This window comes from Manis pentadactyla, chromosome 10 (genome assembly GCF_030020395.1).
Source record: "Manis pentadactyla isolate mManPen7 chromosome 10, mManPen7.hap1, whole genome shotgun sequence".
In the NCBI taxonomy this organism is placed as follows: Eukaryota; Metazoa; Chordata; class Mammalia; order Pholidota; family Manidae; genus Manis; species Manis pentadactyla.
The window spans coordinates 96177284-96200235 of record NC_080028.1 but is presented as its reverse complement, the minus strand read 5'-3'; the positions used below and the strand labels follow the sequence as shown (position 1 = coordinate 96200235).

The 22952-nt window shown below is 48.6% G+C and overlaps 2 protein-coding genes across 4 annotated transcripts; both read left to right on the top strand.

Moving 5' to 3' along the window:
• Nucleotides 1–669: 669 nt before the first annotated feature.
• Nucleotides 670–8044, top strand: SERPINE1 (serpin family E member 1). 2 transcript variants are annotated; one of them, XM_036904540.2, is made up of 9 exons: nt 670–804; nt 1391–1700; nt 2349–2582; nt 3116–3310; nt 3903–4101; nt 5157–5257; nt 5372–5458; nt 6014–6097; nt 6373–8044. In XM_036904540.2, the coding sequence occupies exons 2-9, from the start codon at nt 1430–1432 to the stop codon at nt 6408–6410; spliced, it is 1209 nt and encodes a 402-aa protein (XP_036760435.1). In that variant the 5' UTR covers nt 670–804; nt 1391–1429; the 3' UTR covers nt 6411–8044. The 2 variants fall into 2 exon arrangements, with proteins under 2 accessions (XP_036760435.1, XP_036760434.1); XM_036904539.2 differs by having other exon boundaries at nt 674–804; nt 1429–1700.
• An 8822-nt stretch (nt 8045–16866) lies between these two features.
• Nucleotides 16867–22749, top strand: AP1S1 (adaptor related protein complex 1 subunit sigma 1). Of its 2 annotated transcripts, XM_057487291.1 has the most exons (6): nt 16898–17011; nt 18507–18705; nt 18796–18974; nt 19589–19697; nt 20717–20854; nt 22003–22749. In XM_057487291.1, the coding sequence occupies exons 3-6, from the start codon at nt 18796–18798 to the stop codon at nt 22048–22050; spliced, it is 474 nt and encodes a 157-aa protein (XP_057343274.1). In that variant the 5' UTR covers nt 16898–17011; nt 18507–18705; the 3' UTR covers nt 22051–22749. The 2 variants fall into 2 exon arrangements, with proteins under 2 accessions (XP_036760431.1, XP_057343274.1); XM_036904536.2 differs by lacking the exon at nt 18507–18705 and having other exon boundaries at nt 16867–17011.
• Nucleotides 22750–22952: the final 203 nt, after the last annotated feature.

Genomic DNA, 22952 nt, shown 5'->3' with positions numbered 1-22952 from the left:
GGGAGCACCACGGGAGTCTGGACACGTGGGGGAGTCAGCCGTGCATCATCGACGGGCAGGCAGCCCTCAGCAGGAAGGAGGAAAAGACGGAAGGGAGTCCTCTGCAGGGCTCCTGTCCTAGACAGTCAAAACCCAGACAAACACGTGGCAAGCTCCGTGCCCTCCGGCTGCTGGGATGAGGCCAAGAGGAGGGAGGGATGTTCTTCCCGGGGTGAAACACACTGGCAGACAAAAGTCTGCTGGATTGTTACTTCTTTGATAACTCTGTGGTGACCCATTTCTGCAAAGGAAAGGGAGAACTTGTGGACTGTTTTTCCCCAAGTTGAGCACACGCGGGAAGATAACCCCAAACACTGGGTGTTTTTTGGCTGTCTGGCACTGCCAGGGGTCAAGCTGGCAGAACAGCCACAAAGAGAGAGGGACATAGCCAAATCAAGGGAGGCTCCCAGGCCAAGGCACTCAGGGTTTGCTCGATTGTTCCTGCACCCGCTCACACGTACACACTCAGGACAGCACGCACACACATGCCTCAGCAAGTCCTGTGGAGGGAGGTGCTCAGGGGGCGTGGCCTGCTGTTCAGACAGACTTCCAAAGCCAGAAAGTGGGTGGGGCTGAAGCATGAGTTCATCTATTTCCTGTCCACATCTGTATAAAAGGAGGCAGCAGTGCGCTGAGGAACACAGCTGTGTTGTCCACAGGGTCCAGATCCCTGTCAAGAAAGCCACACCCCTTCTCACGCTGCAGAGCTGCCAGCCCAGCACAAAGGACAAACTGCCAGTCACAAGGCACCTTGGAGAACTTCAGGTAAGAGAAGATACTTTCTCCATCTCTCACTTCCAGCTAAGGCAGAGAAAGCGCCCTGGCCCCTCCACAGAATCTCCTCCATTCACGATCCCCACAGTCCTGAGCTGACCCCGAGGCAGTGGTGATCACAGGGGCCCAGGAAGGTGTGCAGGCCCCACCGCTGACCCTTCCACAAGAAACAAGGGCCTCGACTCTCCCTCCATCCCTCTCCATTAAGATCCTCCCTCTCCCTTTCCACCTCAGGAGAGGGTTATCTCAGGCCTGCTAACTTGCACGAGACAACAGTTGTGAAAGCTGTTAAGACAATTACAAAGCGCCATGATGTTATAAGTTTGCCGTTCAGCTTCCTGGCAGGAAGATAGATACACAGGAGGGTGGTGCCTTCAGTTTCCAAGATTCCCACAGGTGAAAACTTGTTTAAGACTCCCTGGGGCTGAGACTGAGGGTAAAAGGCTCAGAATCTGAACCCCATGGTTTCTTAATGAACTTTGCCCTGGCGTCCACTTATCACCTGCCAGCAGCAGACATCGGGAACCTGGCCCACGGCCGGGGTGCCAACTCACCTCCGCACGTGCTCTTCCTCCAGATCTACTCCCTCATCAGATCCTTTCCCACTTGTTCTAGGATGAGGATGTCTGCAGCCTTTGCCTGCCTCGCCCTGAGCCTGGCCCTCATCTTTGGTGAAGGGTCTGCCTCCCACAATCGCCAGTCTCAGGCAGCCCAGCTGGCCACAGACTTTGGAGTGAAGGTGTTTCAGCAGGTGGCACAGGCCTCCAAGGACCGCAACATGGTTTTCTCGCCCTATGGGGTTGCCTCGGTGCTGGCCATGCTGCAGCTGACAACAGCAGGAGAGACCCAGCAGCAGATCCAAGCAGCGATGCAATTCAAGATAGATGGTGAGCAACGCAGCAGAGTGGGAGGCAGGCGGTCATGCAGTCTTCCTAAGACAGGGCTGTAACCGACCCAGCACAGGAAAGGCTGACTCCAGGCTTAGCCGGGCCAGCTCCTGTGCTGCCATGCCACAGGGACAACTGTGTCTTCTCCCACCACACCCTGTGTCACTTGGCTCTTAGCAAGTGACAAGGTGTAAGGCCAGTGGATTTGTTGTGAAACAGCTTTGCCTCACCACTTATTAACTGCGTGACCTCAACCCTTCTAAACCTCAGTTTCTCATTCACAAAATGGGGATGATAAAAGTATTTGCCACATAGGGCTGCTGTAAGGATTACGTAGAGTTATGCATGTGAACTGCTTAATAAGAGCTGTTATTATTATAAGGAAAAGTTTAGGGTTCATGACTTAAAAACAGAGAAAGATATTATAACCCAATCAAAGGGTTAGGACTTTTGAGATTTTTTTTGAGGACATGAGAGAGATGCTGAAGATTAAGGTTTGGTATAAAATCTCCCTCCAGAGATCCCTGGGGGAGCAGAAGGGCCCATCCATGTGGGCAGGGTGGGCCTGTCATGGGGGAAGTCAGGCTAGCTGGGAGCCCTTTGTTCCACATGAGCCTAACACGTCCTTTCCTCCCTGCCTGGGCACAGAGAAGGGCACGGCTTCTGCCCTCCATCAGCTGTACAAGGAACTCATGGGGCCGTGGAACAAGGATGAAATCAGCACCGCTGATGCCATCTTCGTCCAGCGGGACCTGAAATTGGTCCAGGGCTTCATGCCCCACTTCTTCAGGCTGTTCCGGACCACAGTCAAGCAGGTGGACTTCTCAGAGGTGGACAGGGCCAGGTTCATCGTCAATGACTGGGTGAAGAGACACACCAAAGGTGAGCAGGCAGGAAAGGGAGGCTTAGTCCCAAGGGCCTGCATAGAAGGGGATTTGGAAATGAGGCCGAGTACCCCAGCCTCTCCCCCACCAGCACCCACCTAATCTCTTCTCTGTAGACAGAAGGTCAAGTGCTTTAAGATTCACAGCATGTTTTTCATAATTAGGCCTCCTCATCTTAATTATAGCCTTCCCCAAACATGAGGACAGTTATACACTAATAACCAGGACAAAGAGCATATACAGCCCCTCAAGATTGCAATGCAGGGAGCAGAGTGAGGGGAAAGGCAAGTTTCCGGGTCTGATGCTGGACAGGCACTCAGGGCCAAGAAGCTATGGTGAGCTGGAGAGCTTTCTGAAACTGTTAGGAAGATGGAACAGATTGGAAGCAGCTAGACTGGCTCACACTCCCAATCTGTCTGCTGATCGGATCCCTTCAACAGGTGCACATCCACCTGAGGACTGGGAGCTAAAGGGGACCATGTAAGAGAATTAAAAATTATCTAGCCTCCTAATCACCTGGCTCTCCCACAGGCATGATTAGTGACTTACTTGGCGAAGGGGCTGTGGACCATCTGACACGCCTGATGCTGGTGAATGCCCTCTACTTCAACGGCCAGTGGAAGACGCCCTTCCCAGAGTCAGGCACCCACCGCCGCCTCTTCCACAAGTCTGACGGCAGCACCGTGTCTGTGCCCATGATGGCTCAGACCAATAAGTTCAACTACAGTGAGTATAAGACACCCTTGCCTAAGCCCCGCCCCTCAGCCCCAGGGTGCTCCCCTCTCAGCGAGGAGAGAGCCTAGGATACACCCCAGCTTCAACAAAGACTTCCCCAGGAGGAGATCCTAGGATAACTGCAGCAGCAGAAAGCTTTATCTCATGCAAGATGAAGCCGACATCCAGAAACCCACTCAGGCCCCCATTTGACCACTTGAGCCATCTCTCGTCCTCATGTTTCTAGTGTGGTTACTGGGGGTACACAAATCCCGCTGGGGGAAGAGCTTCATGGAAGTTGAGAGTTAAGGAGATGAGTTAGTGGCTGTGTGAGGGGGAGAGAGGAGTAAAGGTAAAGAAGGCCAAAAAGAGACAGAGAAACCAGAGACACTGTGAATTGGCAGAAGTATGGGAATAAAGTGGGCATAAAAACAAAGAATAGGGGAGCAAGGGGAGGGGGCTGGGGGGGTCTCAAAAGCCAAGATGGAGAGCTGGCTTCCAGAAATAGTGGAGGGGACAGGAGACCTAGCTGAGAACCCAGTGTTGGGTGAGAATCAACAGGAGCTGGGGCCATTTTCAGTTTACCTTCTTGGTATCTTCACAGCTGAGTTTTCCACCCCTGATGGTCATTACTACGACATCCTGGAATTGCCCTACCATGGGGACACGCTCAGCATGTTCATTGCTGCTCCTTATGAAAAAGAGGTGCCTCTCTCTGCCCTCACCAACATTCTGGATGCCCAGCTCATCAGCCAATGGAAAGGGAATATGACCAAGGTGCCCCGCCTCCTGGTTCTGCCCAAGTAAGCCACCTCTTGCTCGCACCACACTTGCCAATACCCTAATCCCCTCTACCAGCCCGCTCCCCTCTTGCCTGACTCCCTGAAAGTAACATTCCTGTGGTGAGTTTCCAAAATGCGATGTTTGCAGGGCAAGGACACGTGTGAGAGGCTGATGGCCGACACTCTAGCCTGGGTTTGATTGAGATTCCTCTTGTTATCCCTCCTTCCATTCCGTTTGGAGGGCAGGCGGGAGCTTTTCTAGACCATGCACCCACATTTGCCACCTTCAGAATACCTGGCAAAAGCCAGCCAAAAGGAGAGCCAGAGAACGAATGGGCGGAGGTGGGGGGTAAGCCGGTCTACACTCTTTCATGAACAACCCGCACTCCTGCCCCCACCTCCTTAAGTCAACAGCCAAACAATGGAGACAAAAGGAACCACTTCCCCAGATGGAATGGCCCCAACTATAGCTTCTAGCTGCTTCCAACAACAGATTTTTTAAATTCTTCCACAGAAGCAAAGAGGGTGGAGAAGGCTGAGGCTGGGTAATTCCAGAACTGGAGGGAAGCCTCCCACCAGACTTACCCCAAATTTCCAGATGCTATAATGCCAGGCTTGGGGAAAGAGAATTTAGTGGGTGAGCACGCTCTCTCTCTCTCTCTGTGCCTCTCTCAAATCCCGAGGTAGTCATGCCCTGCTGGGAGGCAGAGAGCACCCCAAAGCCTCTCTGCTTGAGCCTTCTTCAGGGTTAGCTCTCAAAAACACAATCTACAGACCAGATTTGTGTTCAGATATCCTTGCAGGAGAATTTATACTGAAACTACTGCCTTATTTGAGGAAAGTAATTAGTCATAGGTTCAAGGGGGTGGGGAGATTGCAAAAGGATGTTCATTAATATGAGAAACCTCCAGCAAAGAGACCTTGCTACAGATTTGAAAAAACAAGCCTTCCCTTCACATCAGTCCCCATCCTGTCGGGCTGCTAGGGTGGGGGAGTCACCTGGCAGGGGACTTGGGGGCGGGGGCGCTGGTGGCAAGTGACCGCTGAGCTTGAGCTGTTTCCTGCTCCATCTGCAGGTTCTCCCTGGAGAGTGAAGTTGACCTCAGGAGGCCCCTGGAGAACCTGGGGATGACCGACATGTTTAGGCCAAACCAGGCAGACTTCTCTAGTCTGTCAGGTAAGAGGTTTTCCTCTCCCTTTCTTACCTTGGTGGATGGTGGGACCCCTTGGTGACACAGTGGCTTTTCCCTGAGAACCATGGCTGACCTACTCTTGGATCTGCCTGTTTCAGATCAAGAGCTTCTCTACGTATCACAGGCACTGCAAAAAGTGAAGATTGAGGTGAATGAGAGTGGCACGGTGGCGTCCTCCTCTACAGGTGAGTCAGCCTCAGGAGAGAGCTGGCAAGTCTTGGCCCAGTGCCTCCAGGCTGGGCCACTGTTTGGCACCCAAACCCGGAGGGAACCTGCTGCCCTTCTCCACTAGGCCTCTCCCCTCAAACTGCACTCCTGTGCACACAGCATCATCCTTTCCCCGCCAGCTAGTGTTTCTCAGCCTAGAAAATGGGCTGGCTTTCCCTGGGATCCCTCTCACCTGATGGCTTCTGAAGTCCCCTGAATGTGAAAAAGCCTTCTAAAAGAAAACCTGGGTTGTTCCCACAGTGGCTAGTCAACTTTAGGAACTTGCTTATCAGTGTGGCACAAAGGGGTCTAGACAAATGTCTGTCTGTGAGTAGCTGTTGAATCTCCACCAAACTCCTAGAGGACACCAGGCCTCAGAGGACCTAAACTTTTAAGGTTCAGGTCCAGGAAAACAACCAAGCCCTAATCATCCCCCAGTGCTGTGTCAGACTCGTGCCAATGGATCATGTGACATAATCCAGGCACCAGAGCCAACCTCCCTCTGCTCTAAGACATGCTCCCTTCTCTTCCAGCCATTATAGTTTCAGCCCGAATGGCCCCTGAGGAGATCATCATGGACAGACCCTTCCTCTTTGTGGTGCGACATAACCCCACAGGTGAGCAGAGGCCCATGAGGCTGCACTGCCCTCCCCCTATTCTCCTTGTCTGGGGCACCAATCAAGACAGGTGGAGAACTCCTCATACCCCAAAGGACTCAAGGCAGGGTCTCTCAGGGCGCTGAGCCAGACTCCCAGCCCTAGCTTAGTCACTGCAGCAGCTGTGACTCCAGACATCTCACTGGCTTCACACCTCAGCTCATCCGTAAACATCCAGCTGGGTGAGGTGGGCCCTTCCTCCCCATTCTTATCTCCCGTGACTCTTCCATCCCCAGGAACAGCCCTCTTCATGGGCCAAGTGATGGAACCCTGACCATGGGGAAAGGAGCCCTCATCTGGGACAGAACTGGAGATGTACCAGAGAAGAACTCCAGAGAAAATAATTTTTATTTTCACTAATCTTTCTGGAGAAAGAAAGGACATTTGCCTTTTTTTTTTTTTCTTGTAATGGTATATCCTTCAAATCTGCCTCCTAGACCTCAACCTCTCCCAGGAGTGGGAAAGAGGAGCTTTCGGTAAACCTCCCTAGTGGAGACCCTGGAGAAGAGACTTCCAAAGCACACATCCAGGAGAGTCTCCAAGCAGGACAGTAAGATGCGTAGAACCACTTGTGTAGCTGCTTCTGCCCACTTGGGTCCTCAGACCTGTATCCCGCTGAGGCCTTGGCAGGATGGCACCGCAAGGCTGCTGTGCACTCGGTAGAGACTATTTGTGTTCTGCTCACGTTGCCGTCACTCTTGCACTGTCTGCCACTGCTGAGGAGGCTGGCGGCAGGCCAAAGAAGGCCAGCGGAAGAAACACCCTTTCATTTCAAGGGCCGTCCTTGCCCGGCTCAGAGGTGCTGTAGACTGGCAGAGCGACGGCCTGCCTGGCGCAGAGACCCACCCTCCCCTGGCCATCTCCGGCCCCAGAAACAGTGTGCATTTAGTATCTTGGAGTGTAGGTGACTTGTTTACTCATAGAAGCAGGTTTCTGCTTCCCACAAACTATATTTTGCAGGCATAGAAGAAAGGTGAGATGTATGCCTGGCTCTTGGCTCCAGTCTTGGGGTGGGGAGGGTGGGATGCCAAGGGTGTGCTTGAATATTTATCACATCCTTGCCCTTGTGTTTGTAGAGAGAAGGAGGATGATAGTAGAAACAACCCGTATTATTGAAACCTGTTCACAGTACTCCTTTGGTTTGTGTCACTGCCAATCCAGGAGTCTGGCCACTTGGCTGGCATGCCCCTCTGGGCAGCGAGTGCAATGGGGCCCACACTGCCACCTTGTGGCTGCCCAGATGCCATCACGCCTCTCCTTGCCTTGTCTCTCCACTTAATGGTGTAGGACCCCTGCCAAGATTCTCTCACTTCAACCCACTTTAGGGGTTGGTTGGGGTTGGGGAGAGGGACAGAGCGAGGACAGAGTGGTTCCAAAATTTTCCAATATAGTCAGGAGCAGGAGTGTAAGGGGCTGCTTGACCTAGCAGGACAGAACTTTCCCCAATTACAGGATGATTCACAGCCGCACTGGTGACTCACTTCAATGTGTCATTTCCGGCTGCTGTGTGTGTGAGCAGTGGACACGTGAGAGAGAAAAAATGAGAGACTGAGAGAGACAGCGAGCTTGGCCTCAACTACCCCAGTTAGATAATCTTTCTGAAAACCAGCTAGCTAGAGGGTAGGGCACAAAGACCACTTTATTGAAGAATTGCACATACATGTCGAATGAATGTAACCCAACAGAACCCTAATCACCTGACCGTGCTTGTCAGTGAACATTTTTCGTTCTTTGTTTTTGTTATTTTTTCATTATGCACTGGACAGTGACAGCCACACACAGCACCCCAAGGACACCCAAGTGTGGGGTCCAACGTTCTTGAAATTGTGTCAAATTATATGCTTTTTCACTTTTGTTACATAAACAAGTAAAAATGTTTTTTAATAAAATAAATAAATGAAAAGAATATTCTACAAGAGTCCCTGCCTTATTTCACACAGTACAAAATCAAAATCCCACCGGCTCCTAGACTTCTCTGGGGAAAGGGGTCTTTATGAAATACACAGTCATAAGCCTGAGGCACACTGATGTCTCTGCAGGAAGGCCCCAGGGCCACTTGGTACAGGGCAGGATTCTCCCCTGAGCATCATCTTCAAAAAGGAAAGAGGCTTTCCCAAACACCTGCCACCCACCCGATGGGCCAGCTCATGGCCACTGTCCCTGTGGACATGTTCATGCCATTTCCCTGTCAAATGCCCCCACTCCCTGCGCCTATTCCCACTCCCCATTTCTCAAAACCCAAACGAAGTCCCTTGCCCCAACCTAGCACTCCCCACAGATCCAGTCCATGCCATCACTCTCTACTGGGCATTCACCAGTCTTTCTTCTTCTGGGTGGGTAACAATGCTTGTATCCATGTATGCTCACCAACTCTGAGTGTGCGTGTATCCTCCCCACTGCCATCTACACATCAGGTTCCTTGAAAACAAGGCTCTTTTGCTAATAGATTCTTAATATCCTCCTCAAAGTGGCACCCTAAAAGTCTTTTATTCTCTTCCTCCAGTAGCTCGAAGCTCTTGCCAGAGGACATACTTTGCACAACGAATTCCTATTCATATATTTAAAAATAATCTTTTAAACTGAAAAAAAAACCCAAAAACTATCTGTCCAAACTGTGCTGTACAGCTCTGAAGCACTAAAGATACGATTGTTAGGTCCAGCTCCCTGGAAACCTAGGTCATGACTTACTAAGAATTAATTTCTGTCTGGGGGCTCTTGGTCAAAACACTGCCTGATAGTTATAAGTAACGAATTCTCCATCACTGGAAGTGTTCAAGGACAGCCAGGAGGACCTCTTAGTGATGATGCTTCAGAGGTTGGGGTATCAGATGAGGTGACTTTTTTAAATGATAAAGAATACGTGCTCAAGGTAAGACATTTGTTTTGAAAGGGTAAGCCTGGGAACTGAATTTCTTGGGTGTTCTTTGAACTCTGCTAAGCATTTATAACAATATCTAAGATATAAATAAAGGTGAAACTAGGTGATGCCTAGAAAAAAAAAGAATATCTAAGATATTCTTTACTTTCACACATATATATGTATATTTACATGCACTAGTATACTAACATACATATTAGTGCTCTGCCATCTACACATCAGGTTCCTTGATTCACCAAATGGTATATCCTACACACCTGTCCCTAACTCTTTTTGCCAGCTGCATATATGGATGTACTATAATTCCTTAATCACTGCTGAGGGACATTTTGGTTGTTTCAAGGCTTTTTTATTGTCATGGTTATTACCAACAGCGCTGAGGTGGACATCGTTGCCCAGCACATTTATCCCAGGGCACATGTGCTTGTGCACCCTCAGGGTAACTTCCTAGCGATGGGCTTTATCTTTCAAGAAATTCCCAATACTGCAGTTAGGTGATTCTGGTAAAACAAACATTTTCAAATGAGACAAAACAATCAGAAGTGATCAAGTGGCCAGGTTAGAACCTCATCTTTTCTCAAGCTTAAATAAGCCTTCGAGACTTCCCTAAATAAGCCCACTGCCATGAAATAGAGATTTTAGAACCTGAACTAAAAGAACCTCCACATTATCATTTCCTCTAAGATTATGTTAGAGTTCCTTGGAGGAAATTTTGATTATAAGGTAAATCCAGAACAGAGTATTCATTCATTTCCTCACTCCCCCATCATTCACCCTTTACTAAAGGCCTTGCTGACCTTCCCATTCCTGTTTCTCTGGCAAAGGTCAGCTGGGGGCTTTCTTGGGTGGTGAAAGGAGATACAGTTGTTGGACACCTCTTTGTGGATTCTTCTGTTTAGATTCACCTTCATCAGGCTTACTTTTCTCCCATGAAGCTGATGTAGTAAGAGGGGCCCCGAAGACTGATCAAGCCTAGAAGGAAGGTCTTCCTCTTTCCTTAGAAAGCCAGTGGGTACCAGGAAGACCCACAGAAAAGGAGGGCCCAGAATGGGCAATTCACTAAAGCTACCCTCAGCTTTGGAGAGATGCTCTCTTTCAACCTCAGTAAGTTCTTCCCCTTCCCCTGTTCTCACTGTGCACCTGGCAAGCTCTGTAGGTCCAAGATATGGTGTGGAACTAGACAAAAAAGGCAATAGAGGTCACTTGGCCTCCTTCTAGCTGGCTCAGACCAGAGATGCAAAAACTAGTTGTGGCCTGATCCAGTTTCCAAGATGCTTCTACACTGAGAGTTTTGCCCAAAATATCAGCTGGTGCTGAAGTACTCCTCTTCATGTAAGAATACTTAGAGTGGGTAGCTGAGCATGAAGGCAACAGTTCAAGAATTCAGGGGCACCGGGACCCAGATATATCTTTTGTCCTCCTTATGCCCTAAAAATATGACAATTCCAGGCCCCAGGCTGCTTGTTGAGGAGTTACCCATCTGTGACAGCTTTGCTTGGAAACAGAAAGAGCCTCTTTTTTCCACAGATGTTTTAAAAAGCAGAACAAAGTTAGCCTCATTCTACAGTTGACAGTTCAAAAACTGTCCCTGCATGCTGAGAAGACTCAGAAGAAAAGACTTCTCCAGAGGCCTCATCACCACAGAGAATCTGCTCTGGGAAGCGCCCCATTTAGCCATGCCCTCTGCTTCTTTCAGTCGTTTCCAGGACAGAGATGATAATGCGGCCCCACAGTGCCAAGCCCGCCCCATCCCCGCTCGGCTTCGCGAGGGCCCCCTCCTTGGACATTCCAAATCTCTCTTCCTCTCTGTTTCTTTAGAAAGGAAAAGCTAACAAGATCTGCCTCCACCCATCATCACAGCAGATTCCTTGTAAACCTCACCCAGTGGTATTATTTCTCTGCCCACATGTGGGAAGAGAATATGACTCATTTTGTAAATCCCTCGCTGGTAAAAATAACCTATCTGAATGAAACGTGTCAAGGAGACACCATCTGTTTTTCCAAACCAGTTTTTAGGAAGCTCCTCAAGTCAGTTTCCTTGGACTAATAGTAGCCAACACTTATGCAGAGAGGAGGAAAGTAAGACATAGAGAAGTTGAGTAACTTGCTGCTATTATTCCTTAACATCTCTAGGCGTCAGGAATCTCCATACTCCTCACCGTTCCACTGTATCATCCCTCTCTAGGGCATCTGTCTACACAGGTCTCCCTGAACACAGAGAAGGGCTCAGATGCGGTCGGAAGTAAAGGTGCTGCCCTCATGCGCGGGCACTGCCATGTCCCACATGCATTTCCACCTCTGCCTTAGCCGGAACACAGGAGTCCTGAACGTAGCCTTTTATCCCCTAGCCACCAGATGTCGCTTTGACTCCAGTGGAACGCTCTTCTCAAAGCAAAGCAGCTGTGGCTTCAACGAAAATCTTGCCAAGTTTGAACTCCATTTAGTTTAACAAGAATTTATCTGAAAGCCTAACTTTATACTGGTGCTATGGAGCACTTTTAAGAAAGTGTAAGTGATGTTTCTTATTATCAAGTACCTAAGACGAAGAGACACCAAAAAGCTGAAATGCTAATATAGTTGAAAGGAATGTTGTAGAAATGATCACTATTGTCTAGACTAGAGTGCAAAGGGTCATCGGGGCAGATGCCTGACTGAAACTTAAAGGGTGAATAATTTGGGTCTGTGGGGAGGGAATGGCAGGGCACTCCAGAAAATAGTGTGAACAAAATCAGGAGGAAAAAATAATAGCAAAGGCAAGTTCCAGGGCCACACCTGAGGATGAACTCCCAAGTCACCGGGTTGGTTTTCAGATGGTTGGTCTCAGATGGTTACAGGTTGGTGTAGAGATGAAAGGCTTCAGAAGCCATCTGCGCCATTCCCCCAACCACCCCCAGGAGCCATCTCTATGAGAGAAGGCTCAGGGAGGTGCCGGCATGTTTCGTAAGACAACAATACAAACACTATCTGCACCTAGGAAGGAGAATCTCACCCCTTTCATTTTTCGACAAAGGAGGATCTCATCCCTTTCGTTTTTCCATTAATTCAAAGGGCACCACTAATCGTACAGGCTTATCTTTGGTCTTCCTTCTTCTCTACTCACAGATGAGTTATCAACTGCAGCTGACTGGTCCATTATAGGTATCCCTCTGATTTGTCTCTCTCCATTTCCTCTTTGTGGCTATATTCTCAACACTGCCTCCTAGATGACCTTCCAGCCTTCCATTTGTCCTTTCAAATTGTCCCCCATAGTACTATAAGCTTAACTTTCTCAAAAGTTATTCAACAGCTCAGACAACCATAATGACTCCCAAATGCCCACTGCATGAAACCCAAGCTCATCTGCAGACACAGCCATGCTGGGTCCACTAAGCCACAGATTCTCCACACTCATCACTCACTAACAATGAAGACATCCAGTCCTTCCACCTCACTTACACTACTTGAAGTCCTGAATTCAGCAAAGTTGCAGGATACAAAATTAATACACAGAAATCTGTTGCATTCCTATACACACTAAAGATGAACTAGCAGAAAGAGAAATCAGGAAAACAATTCCATTCATATTTGCATCAAAAAGAATAAAATACCTAGGAATAAACCTAACCAAGGAAGTGAAAGACCTATACCCCAAAAACTACAAGACACTCTTAAGAGAAATTAAAGCGGACACTAATAAATGGAAATTCATCCCATGCTCTTAGCTAGGAAGAATTAATATTGTCAAAATGGCCATCCTGCCTAAAGCAATCTACAGATTCAATGCAATCCCTATAAAAATACCAATTATTCAATGAACTAGAGCAAAGAGTTCTAAAATTCATATCGAACAACAAAAGACTCTGAATAGCCAAAGCAATCCTGAGAAGGAAGAATAAAGCAGGGGGAATTACATTCCCTGACTTCAAGCTCTACTACAAAGCCACAGTAATCAAGACAATTTGGTACTGGCACAAGAACAGACCCATAGACCTTCTGGAACAGAACAGAGAGCCCAGATATAAACCTAAGCATATATGGTCAATTAATATATGATAAAGGAGCCATGGATATACAATGGGGAAATGACAGCCTCTTCAATAGCTGGTGTTGGCAAAACTAGACAGCTACATGTAAGAGAATGAAACTGGGTCATTGTCTAACCCCATACACAAAAGTAAACTCAAAATGGATCAAAGAAGACCTAAATGTAAGTCATGAAACCATAAAACTCTTAGAAAAAAATACAGGCAAAAATCTCTTGGACATAAACATGAGCAACTTCTTCATGAACATATCTCCCTGGGCAAGGGAAACAAAAGCAAAAATGAACAAGTGGGACTATATCGAACTAAAAAGCTTCTGTACAGCAAAGAACACCATCAGTAGAACAAAAAGACATCCTACAGTATGGGAGAATATATTCATAAATGACATATCCAATAAGGGGTTGACATCCAAATTATATAAAGAGCTCATGCACCTCAACAAACAAAAAGCAAATAAGCCAATTAAAAAATGGGCAGAGACATAAGAAAAAAACAAATCCTACCATTTGCAACAACATGGATGGAGCTAGAGGGTATTATGCTCAGTGAAATAAGCCAGGCATAGAAAGACAAGTACCAAATGTTTTCACTCATATGTGGAATATAAGAACAAATAAAAAACTGAAGGAACAAAACAGCAGCAAAATCACAGAACCCAAGAATGGACTAACAGTTACCAAAGGGGAAGGGACTGGGGAGGATGGGTGGGAAAGGAGGGAGAAGAGGGGGGAAGAAGAAAGGGGGCCCTATGATTAGCATGTATAATGTGGGGGGTGGCACGGGGAGGGCTGTGCAACACAGGGAAGACAAGTAGTGATTTTACAGCATCTTACTACGCTGATGGACAGTGACTAATGGGGTATGCGGGGGGGACTTGGTGAAGGAGGGAGTCTAGTAAACATAATATTCCTCATGTAATTGTAGATTAATGATACTAAAATAATAATAAAAAAATGGGCAGAGATGCTAAACAGACACTTCTCCAAAGAAGAAATTCAGATGGACAACAGGCACATGAAAAGATGCTCCACATCGCTAATCATCAGAGAAATGTAATTTAAACCACAATGAGATATCACTTCACACTAGTTAGGATGGCCAACATCCAAAAGACAAACAACAAGTGTTGGCGAGGATGAGGAGAAAGGGGAACCCTCCTAAACTGCTGGTGGGAATGTAAACTAGTTCAGCCATTGTGGAAAACAGTATGGAGGTTCCTCAAAAAACTCAAAATAGAAATACCATTTGACCCAGGAATTCCACTCCCAGGAATTTACCCTAAAAATGCAGCAGCCCAGTTTGAAAAAGACAGATGCACCCCTATGTTTATCACAGCACTATTTACAATAGCCAAGAAATGGAACTTAAGAGTCCATCAGTAGATGAATGGATAAAGAAGATGTGGTACATATACACAATGGAATTATTCAGCCATAAGAAGAAAACAAATCCTGCCATTTGCAACAACATGGATGGAGCTAGAGGGTATTATGCTCAGTGAAATAAGCCAGGTGGAGAAAGACAAGTATCAAATGATTTCACTCATCTGTAGAGCATAAGAACAAAGAAAAAACTCAAGGAACCAAACAGCACCAGACTCACAGAATCCAAGAATGGACTAACAGTTACCAAAGGGAAAGAGACTGGGGAGGATGGGTGGGAAGGGAGGGATATGGGAGAAAAGGGGGCATTACGATTAGCACACATAATGTAGCAGGGCGGGGGGAGACACGGGAAAGGCAGTATATACAGAGAAGACAAGTAATGATTCTATAGCATCTTATTACGCTGATGGACAGTGACTGTAATGGGGTATGTGGGGGGAACTTGATAATAGGGGGAGTCTAGTAACCATAATGTTGTTCAAGTAATTGTACATTAATGATATCAAAACAAAAACAAAAACAAAAAAAGTAAAGGAATGGACCTTAGTTAATTTCTGTATGTGAAAGAATAAATAAAAAACAAAAACATAGGTTATCTCTGAATATTCTGATATATAATGACAGACACACAAAGCAAGTACAGAATTGCTGGTAGGCAATTCAGCAGTCCCTGATACATTTCTTTTGAGATGTGTTTGGTTAATATTAATACACTAAATTATATCTCTTTCTCAGGCAAAACAATAGCAGCCACTGGATATACATTAAGAAAATAGTGTTTTCTAGAAGTATATTTGTACTTCTTTTTACTCATTTAAAAATGGATTTTAAGTGAAATTGTTTAAAAAAAACTACTTGAAGTCTATGATTTTACATGAGCAAAACCCATATTTCTAACATTTCTATCATGAATCTTATCTTCTCTGTGGCTAGGCATACACGATTAGATAAGGAATAGTAGAAAGTGCTAGCTTTCCAAGGAGTGTAGGAGTTTACACCTCTAGAGCTTCCAAACTTCCAAGGATGGTTGCCCTGCTATGCTTTATGTTTTTACCTTTTCCTTCATTACATCCTTATACACAACTTTCTCATCTCCCCTATGAGCACATTTCTCTTTATTTGCTTTGCCTTCTGCCCTTCTTACATGTTTTCATTCCTTCTTTTCACTCTGGAATTATTTACTGTTTCTAACTCTAACAACTTGCTTTATATATATTATTCTTGACCTAAACAATAACAGCAAGATAGTTCAGCCAATGTCTAAGCCATTGGCAAGCCTTAAGTTACTAGCAGAGGAGAAAGGGAAGTAAAAAAGAGGAAAAAGTAGTAGAAGAGAGAAGCTGGGGAAGGGAAACAATGATAATCCCTACCATTATCAAGTGTTTGTAGTGTGCCAGATACTTTCTAGACATCCTCAGAACAACCTTGCAAGGCAGGTATCGCTACCTGCACTTTTATAATGAGGAAATGGAGGGATAAATGACTCTCCGGAGGCCATACATCTAGTATGGGTCAGACCAGATTGTATTCCAGGTGCGTCAGGCCCACCCTCTTGCTACTGAAGCATATTACCTCCATAACAAAGAATAAGAAAAAAAGTAATGTGGAGACCGGTAAGGCCTTCCCAACAATTGCTTCAAAAATTATAGCATCATTAGTTAATAATTACCAAGAAATAGCCATTAAGTTTTCAGCATAAAATTTAAGATGTTCTCATATCCTTATGCAAACTCCTTACTGCATGGACACACACACAGGTGTATCCCTCATACACACACACATCCTCAGCCATAAAGCTCAATTACCATTTACATCCTCCTCATTCTTACACTTGTGTCTGGGTTACATTTATCCCCTTTTAATTTTGACCTATGCTAACCTTTAAAGATTCTGTATTTCTTCCCCTTTTTGCCTTAATTCATGCTTCTCTCCCTGTTCCTTACATCACTTATATCAGCCCCTCCTTTTCTCTTATTTTTCATCTCCTTCGTTACCTATGCATCTCTCTTCCTTTAAGTAGTGTTGCACCTAGCAGGTTCTTGGTAGATACCTACTTTGAGCTCCATATACTTTTCTCATGTCTGCCCTCCCACTCCCACCCTTTGTCTTCATCTTCCTCGTCATTTCCTTCCCTACATCCAAATCCCCACCTGCTCCCTCTCAGTCGCCCAGCCCCTGCCATTAGTCCTCCCTTCCTCACGACTCCAGTGGCCGTCGCACCCACCTCTCACCCCTTTTCCCGCCTTTTTCCCCCAAGGTTCCCAAGCACGAGGACCTCATTGTCCTCTCTCCCAACCTCCAACCAGCCCACCAGACAGCCTCGTTACCACGACGACAGGGCTACTCAAAGCTGAAGTCAAGGACCTGGTTGCCATGGATTCCGCTTCTCCGCCTCCAGCCCCGCCCGCGCGCGCCCCGCAGAGTCAGCGCCTGCGCAGTTCGCCACTCAAAGGGCTCCATGACCTAGGCGGGACGGGGCGTGGCTTCAAGCGAGAGGGAGGAAAATAAAAGAAAGGATAGGAAAGGGAGTGGAACTGGCGCCTACGGTGGCCGAAGAGGGACGCGCCGAGCCGGAGGCTGCAAGATGGTAGGCTGTGCGAAGAGAGAGGGGAGGAGGAACCAAGGGGCGTGAGCTGCACCTGCGGGGGTCTTCGGGGGCCGCCCTCCGTGGGAGCCGCTCTTCCTGTGGTCCTCAGAGTCCCTCACTTACCTGGGCGGGTGGGCGAGCCGGCCTCGGAAGGAAGAGCAGCTGGAAATGGCTTTAGGGAGAAGGGGCGGGGAGGGGCGCATTTGTAGGGTGAGAGGGGGCTGTCTAGGGGGCGGTGGGCCTGTTCAGGCCGCGGGGAGCGCGCGGGGGACGATCTAAGGGGGCCCGACCACCGCCGCAGGCAAGTCGCCCGAGGACTAGGGGTGCGGGAGGCCTGTTGGCGGAGGGAGGCAGCGGGGGTGGCGGGTCATCAAGCCACTCTGTTCCCTGCAGCCCAGAGAGGAGCGGCGGCCGGCGGGGACAGCGGTGTGTGGGAGGGAATAGTTTCCGGGTCCAGGAGTGAACGTCCTGCCCCGGTTATTGCCCTGCTCTCCTAGAGGCTGGGGTGAGGTGGGAAAGCCAAGTGGGCTCGAGGTCTTGCTGACGGGGTCCCAGGTTTCTGATCCCCTGCTCCGGTGCTCTTCGCTCTCCGTCCGCATCCCATTCTCTTTCCGGAACCCAGGCCTTCCGTCTTCCTGCTGGCTTCCCGCCCCCCACCTGCCCCATTTTAGACGCGCACGGCTCCTTTGCGCCCCTCTGTTACCCACCTGCCACGCTAGCAGCGCTTCCCCTATCCCACCACCCAAAACCCCTCGAATTCTGATTTACCCTACTGAACTAGTACTGTTCCACACACCCAGGGATTCCAGCCCTGGTACTGCCTATGGAGAGGAGAGCTGCAGAGAGAAGATAACTCCAGGATGTGGCCTGGTCCCCCTGGAACTGGGAAGCTGGGTGTGCGTGGGGTGGTACTTCCTACTCTACCTAGCTTCCACTTTGTTGCACAAACATTCCCTAAGGGATCCTCTCTGGATGGCTGTGACCTAGCTGAGGAACTGAAAGAGAAATTGGTCACCTGGTATCTGGTGGGAAGTGGGTATGTAGTAGGAGGTGCCCTAAAAGGAAAGGAGAAATACCAGTGGCCAAATGCCTATATGGCTAAGGAAGTGGAATTTTGGGGGATACCAATACCATGTGCTAACGTGAGGGATACCCCTGGGCATAGGATTGGCGCTGGAGGGCAGTGTATTGGGGACATCAGCAAGGGCTATGGCTAGGATGGAGTGGATAATTCAGGTAGCTTCTCCAGGGAAAAAATGCCCGATTTCAGCATGGTTGTGGATAGGAGCATGGAAAAAATCAGGCATCTCTTTGACATCAGCCATCACTAAAAGTTACTTTCAAAATGGTTAGAAAACGGAGGTCAGAGAATAGCAATAGTGATACCTAATGTATTACAGTACTTGCTGTGTAACAGGCAGTGGTACATATTTCGACTTATTTAATCCCTCCTAGTAACTCTAACGTAGGTACTTTTATTATCTCCATCTTACAGACCAGGAAACTGAAGCCTAGAATCATAAAGTCATTGCTCAAGGCACATTACTCAACAGGAGAGCCAGGATTTGAGCCCAAATAACAGACTCAGAAGCTCTGACAGCCCCCAGCAGGAAAGGCACCTGCTGATGGGAATACCCAGAGTTGACAGCAAGGGCTGAGTTTTGAAGGAAGTAGGAGCTGTGAGGAGAGAAGAGGTAGATGGGATGAATTGGGGGCTGTGTGGTTTTGGAGGAAAGAAGCAGAGAATCAAATCTCTGACCCTCAGCTCTGTCTCCTCCCTCCAGATGCGATTCATGCTGCTGTTCAGCCGACAGGGGAAGCTGCGGCTGCAAAAATGGTACCTGGCCACATCAGACAAGGAGCGAAAGAAGATGGTTCGGGAACTTATGCAGGTGGTTCTGGCTCGCAAGCCTAAGATGTGCAGCTTTCTGGAGTGGAGGGATCTCAAAGTCGTCTATAAGAGGTGACTCCCCACCTACTTTCAGACCTGCCCAGATCCGTCTTGGTTGGGGTCTGGCAATGAGTTCAAGTGGCTGAACTTAGGGCAGGGAGAACTGGGAGCCAAGGACATCTGGACATCAGTGATGAACTCCAGCTTCCTTTACCTTCCAAACTCACCTCGAAGAAATTCTCATTCCTCCCTTGGTTTTACTCAAGCGTGACACCTGCTTCATGCACATGCCTCTGTCCCAAAGACCCTGTCTTGTCCATTGCATATGTCCTTTGCAGTCTCATTCAACAGTCATAGATCCTGTGCTGCTTTTCTCAACACCACATGCCCTTTCCAGCTCCTCTGAGCAGGTGAATTAGCTGTCTCAGGTTTTTGCTGAGTCAAACTGAACACATCAGAGGGCAAGAGGAAAAGAACGTGCATGTCTTTGCTTGTATTTATGAGAAGGACTAGGAGGTGGAGTGAGTTACTATTTCCATATCATGGGACCACCATGCCTGCTTCCAGTAGGAACACAGACTCTTGGGCTGGGAATGAGGAGAAAAGGGAGGTTTGAGCAGAGTGCCTGGGCCCTGAGGCAGGCCCAGCAGCACCCCCAGCCACCCCTGATGTGTCCCTGTCCTCAGATATGCCAGCCTCTATTTCTGCTGTGCCATCGAGGGCCAAGACAATGAGCTCATCACATTGGAGCTGATCCACCGATATGTGGAGCTCCTGGACAAATACTTCGGCAGTGTAAGTCTCCCCACCCACTTCAGCGATCCCCTCTTTTTACCAAACTCTGGGACCCTTCCAGTCTCTGCCCTGGAAGACTTGGGAGAGGTGAAGTTGGAGCAGTGAGAACGGTAATAATTTCCTTCTTTAAGCCTAAAGCATATTAGCCATGTCCATTAATCAGCCCTGGGGAGATGGGAGCGAACCAGAATCTGCCACTTAATCCATCTGGAGCTCAGCTCAGACTTCTCATACAAGGACAGAGGCCATGTTCAGATTTTATCAGTGGTTCCTCCTCTTAACTTCGCAATGGAATCTTCTGGAAAGTTTTTTTTTTAAATAGCACTGCCTGGGTCCCGACCCCAGAGATTCTGTGTTAACTGATCTGGTATAACCCAGGTGGTGTTGGCAGTCAGCTTAGACCTTAGATGGGGAACAGTAATAACTTCATAATCTTTATTCCAGTTAACAATTTACAAAGTGCTTTCAGGTTCCCTTGTTTGTTCCTCATTCTATCCTGTGAGTAGGTGTTATTATCTCCATATTCAGATGAGAAAAGGGAGACTTAGAGAAATTAAATGCCATGTACATCTACTTGGTTAGTGACAGAGCCCTTCTTGGAACTCAAGTATTTTACCCCATGGTCTAGAATCTCCTCTTTCCCTGCTTTCACCCTTTTTTCCCCCACCATGTCCAGGGAGGGAGGCTAGCCAGCCTCTGGTGGGAATAGTGCCACAGCTTTGGGCATGGGAGGATGCAACTGTAGCCACAGTCAAGGGTAGATCAAGGCAACTAATATTTCATGATCACAGAGAAAGAGGCAAGAGGAGAAGGAAAAGTCAAACCAAGCACTAAGACCTAAAGGTCGGGAGGACATAGACCCAGCGCAGGAGCCCAAGGTGGGAGAGTAGTCGTGAAGGAGACCATGGGGCCAGGAGGAGGAGATGGATAGGGGTTGGGGTGAGGGGCTGGCAGCTGGGGTGCAGGCAGGGGCAGAATACACCCTGACACTCAACTCTGCTGCCTCCGCCTTGTCCCAGGTGTGCGAGCTAGACATCATCTTCAACTTTGAGAAGGCCTACTTCATCTTGGATGAGTTTTTAATGGGGGGTGATGTCCAGGATACCTCCAAGAAGAGTGTGCTGAAGGCTATCGAGCAGGCAGACCTGCTGCAGGAGGTATGGGCCCAGGACAGTGAGGAGGGCCAGGACAGAGGACACACTCCCTTCTCTGGGCACCTTGCCTGTGGGCCACAGCTGCCTGGCCGCCCACTTGGCCAGCTTGCCCTCAGGCACGGACTGCTTAGAGTGGGAGCTACTCTCCCTTCCATTCCCCAGTACAGATTGTGTAGTCCCATCCAAACCTCCTTTGTCCCATGTTTCTGTTGGCCTTTAGGGTTGCTTAGAGAATGGGAGAGGGGGCAGAAGATAGATCATTTTCTTCCCCTGTTTTTCCCACACACATACTCAAGAGCTGCTTCTCAGAAGTAAAAGGTTGTGGGGATTTGGGGATGGGTTAGAGGGTGCCTGGCTTAATTCTCTCTGCTCTCCAGCGCCCCTCACCCTCAACCCATCACTGCCTGCCTCCTCTCTGCTGTGCCACTGCTGAGACTTGGTGCAGGGAGATGAGTCACCAGAATCTGCAGTGATGAGCAAGCTAGCCTGAGCTAGTTCTGAGGAGGGGGAGAGATTGGGGGCTAGTCTCTGCAGCAGGAGAAAGGGCAGAATTGAACTTGCCACCTCACTGGTCCAGCTTCCCCTTGACACACACACACACACACATACACACACACACACACACACACACACACACCCCTTCCCCTTACTAGTGCTCTGCTTAGACCCTAATGACTCATCTCTCTGCAGTCTGGTTCACCTTCCCTCAGGGACCTGATGCCAACTTCTTACTCCCTCCCCCAACTCTGAACAAAAGAGGACCGTCATCTGCCACCCCCGCACCACTGGAAAGCAGCTTCCCACCCCCCAGTCCTAGCTTCACTCCCTGCCCACTCAGATACCAAGGCTGAGCCCCCTGCTCACCCAGTGCTGGGCTTTGGGTTCCCTGGGTGGTTGCAGACTCAACCTGGACCCCCCTCCTTGCCACAGTTGGCTCTGTGGGTGGTCCTGGGAGGCTGGGGAGCTCCCCTGAAGGGTCCAGCTGTTCCAGCCTTGGCCTCACGTTGGCTTTCCTCTCCCCTACCCACATGTCTCTGTGCTTCCCCACTTCCCTGACTATCCTGTGACTGCCATTGTCTTGCCCACCCTTCCCTCCCTCGTTTCCTGTCTGTCTCACCTGGTGTCTCTGTGTCAACCCGTCTCTGCCTTAGGAGGATGAGTCGCCGCGCAGTGTGCTGGAGGAGATGGGTCTGGCATAGCCCCCGCCGGGCCGTGTGGAGATGTGGGAAGCTGGTGGACAGGCAGGGCACGCGTGGCCCTTTCCTTGGTGGGACCCAGCTGCCCCTCTCTGCTGCCTCACCTTTTGGAGTGAGCTGTGGGCTCAGGACCCAGAAACAATCTATCCCTCCACCCCCTATCTCCTGTTTTCCCTTCTCCCCACAAAGGTGTTAGGAGGTAGGAAAACGTGACCAAGATGGGGGTGCTATTTGGTTTTCATTCCCTGCCTTTGAAGAACTCAACGTTACCCCAACCTTCTCCTTCCCTTACAACTGTAAATATATAAATATGTCAGGTTAAAGGGAAAAGGGTTTCAGGACTCTTCTCTTCTTGCCCCATGACCTACCTCCACCCTCCCCACAACCAGCCAGGGCATCCTCTCTGCCTCGGAGGGGGCTTCTGTGTGGTGAGAGGGAAGCCCTTCCTCTCACCTGCCCCCTCCCCTTCTTGGCTACACTGGGGCCACTATCCAGTGCCAGGGGAGGAACAACATAGTTAATTTTTTTCTAACCTTGCCACTTTGAGGGAAGGGAGGGTTGGGGGAAGGGCAGGCTTTATGGGACTGGGCCCTTTCCCCTTCTACTCTGTGTTCTGGGTGAGGCAAGAGCTAAGGGGGTGGGGTAGGGAAGTGTCTGACTTTATTTCTTTTCCTCTGAAATAAAAAGAGAAACATTTCTGGACTTTGCCTGCCTTAGGCTCTGTGAAGGAATGCAGGGCTGCTGGGAGTCAGGAGGGGAAGGAAAACACTGCCAGTTTGCCTCTTCCCTGGAACAAGAGCTACCAGATTTAGGGGGGAAAAATGAACAGCCAGTTCAATTTGAATAATAATTTTTTTAAGGATAAGTGTGTCCTATGTGAATGCACCTATTGTTTATCAGAAATG

What these genes read in the sequence shown, in the direction of transcription:
- SERPINE1 (XM_036904540.2), top strand. Translation starts at nt 1,430, where the DNA reads ATGAGGATGTCTGCAGCCTTTGCCTGCCTCGCCCTGAGCCTGGCCCTC. An exon ending in CGCCTCCTGGTTCTGCCCAA is followed by an intron (nt 4,102 to 5,156) that starts GTAAGCCACCTC and finishes CTCCATCTGCAG; the next exon opens with GTTCTCCCTGGAGAGTGAAG. An exon ending in GGTGCGACATAACCCCACAG is followed by an intron (nt 6,098 to 6,372) that starts GTGAGCAGAGGC and finishes TTCCATCCCCAG; the next exon opens with GAACAGCCCTCTTCATGGGC.
- AP1S1 (XM_036904536.2), top strand. An exon ending in CTCAAAGTCGTCTATAAGAG is followed by an intron (nt 18,975 to 19,588) that starts GTGACTCCCCAC and finishes CCCTGTCCTCAG; the next exon opens with ATATGCCAGCCTCTATTTCT. An exon ending in AGGCAGACCTGCTGCAGGAG is followed by an intron (nt 20,855 to 22,002) that starts GTATGGGCCCAG and finishes TCTCTGCCTTAG; the next exon opens with GAGGATGAGTCGCCGCGCAG.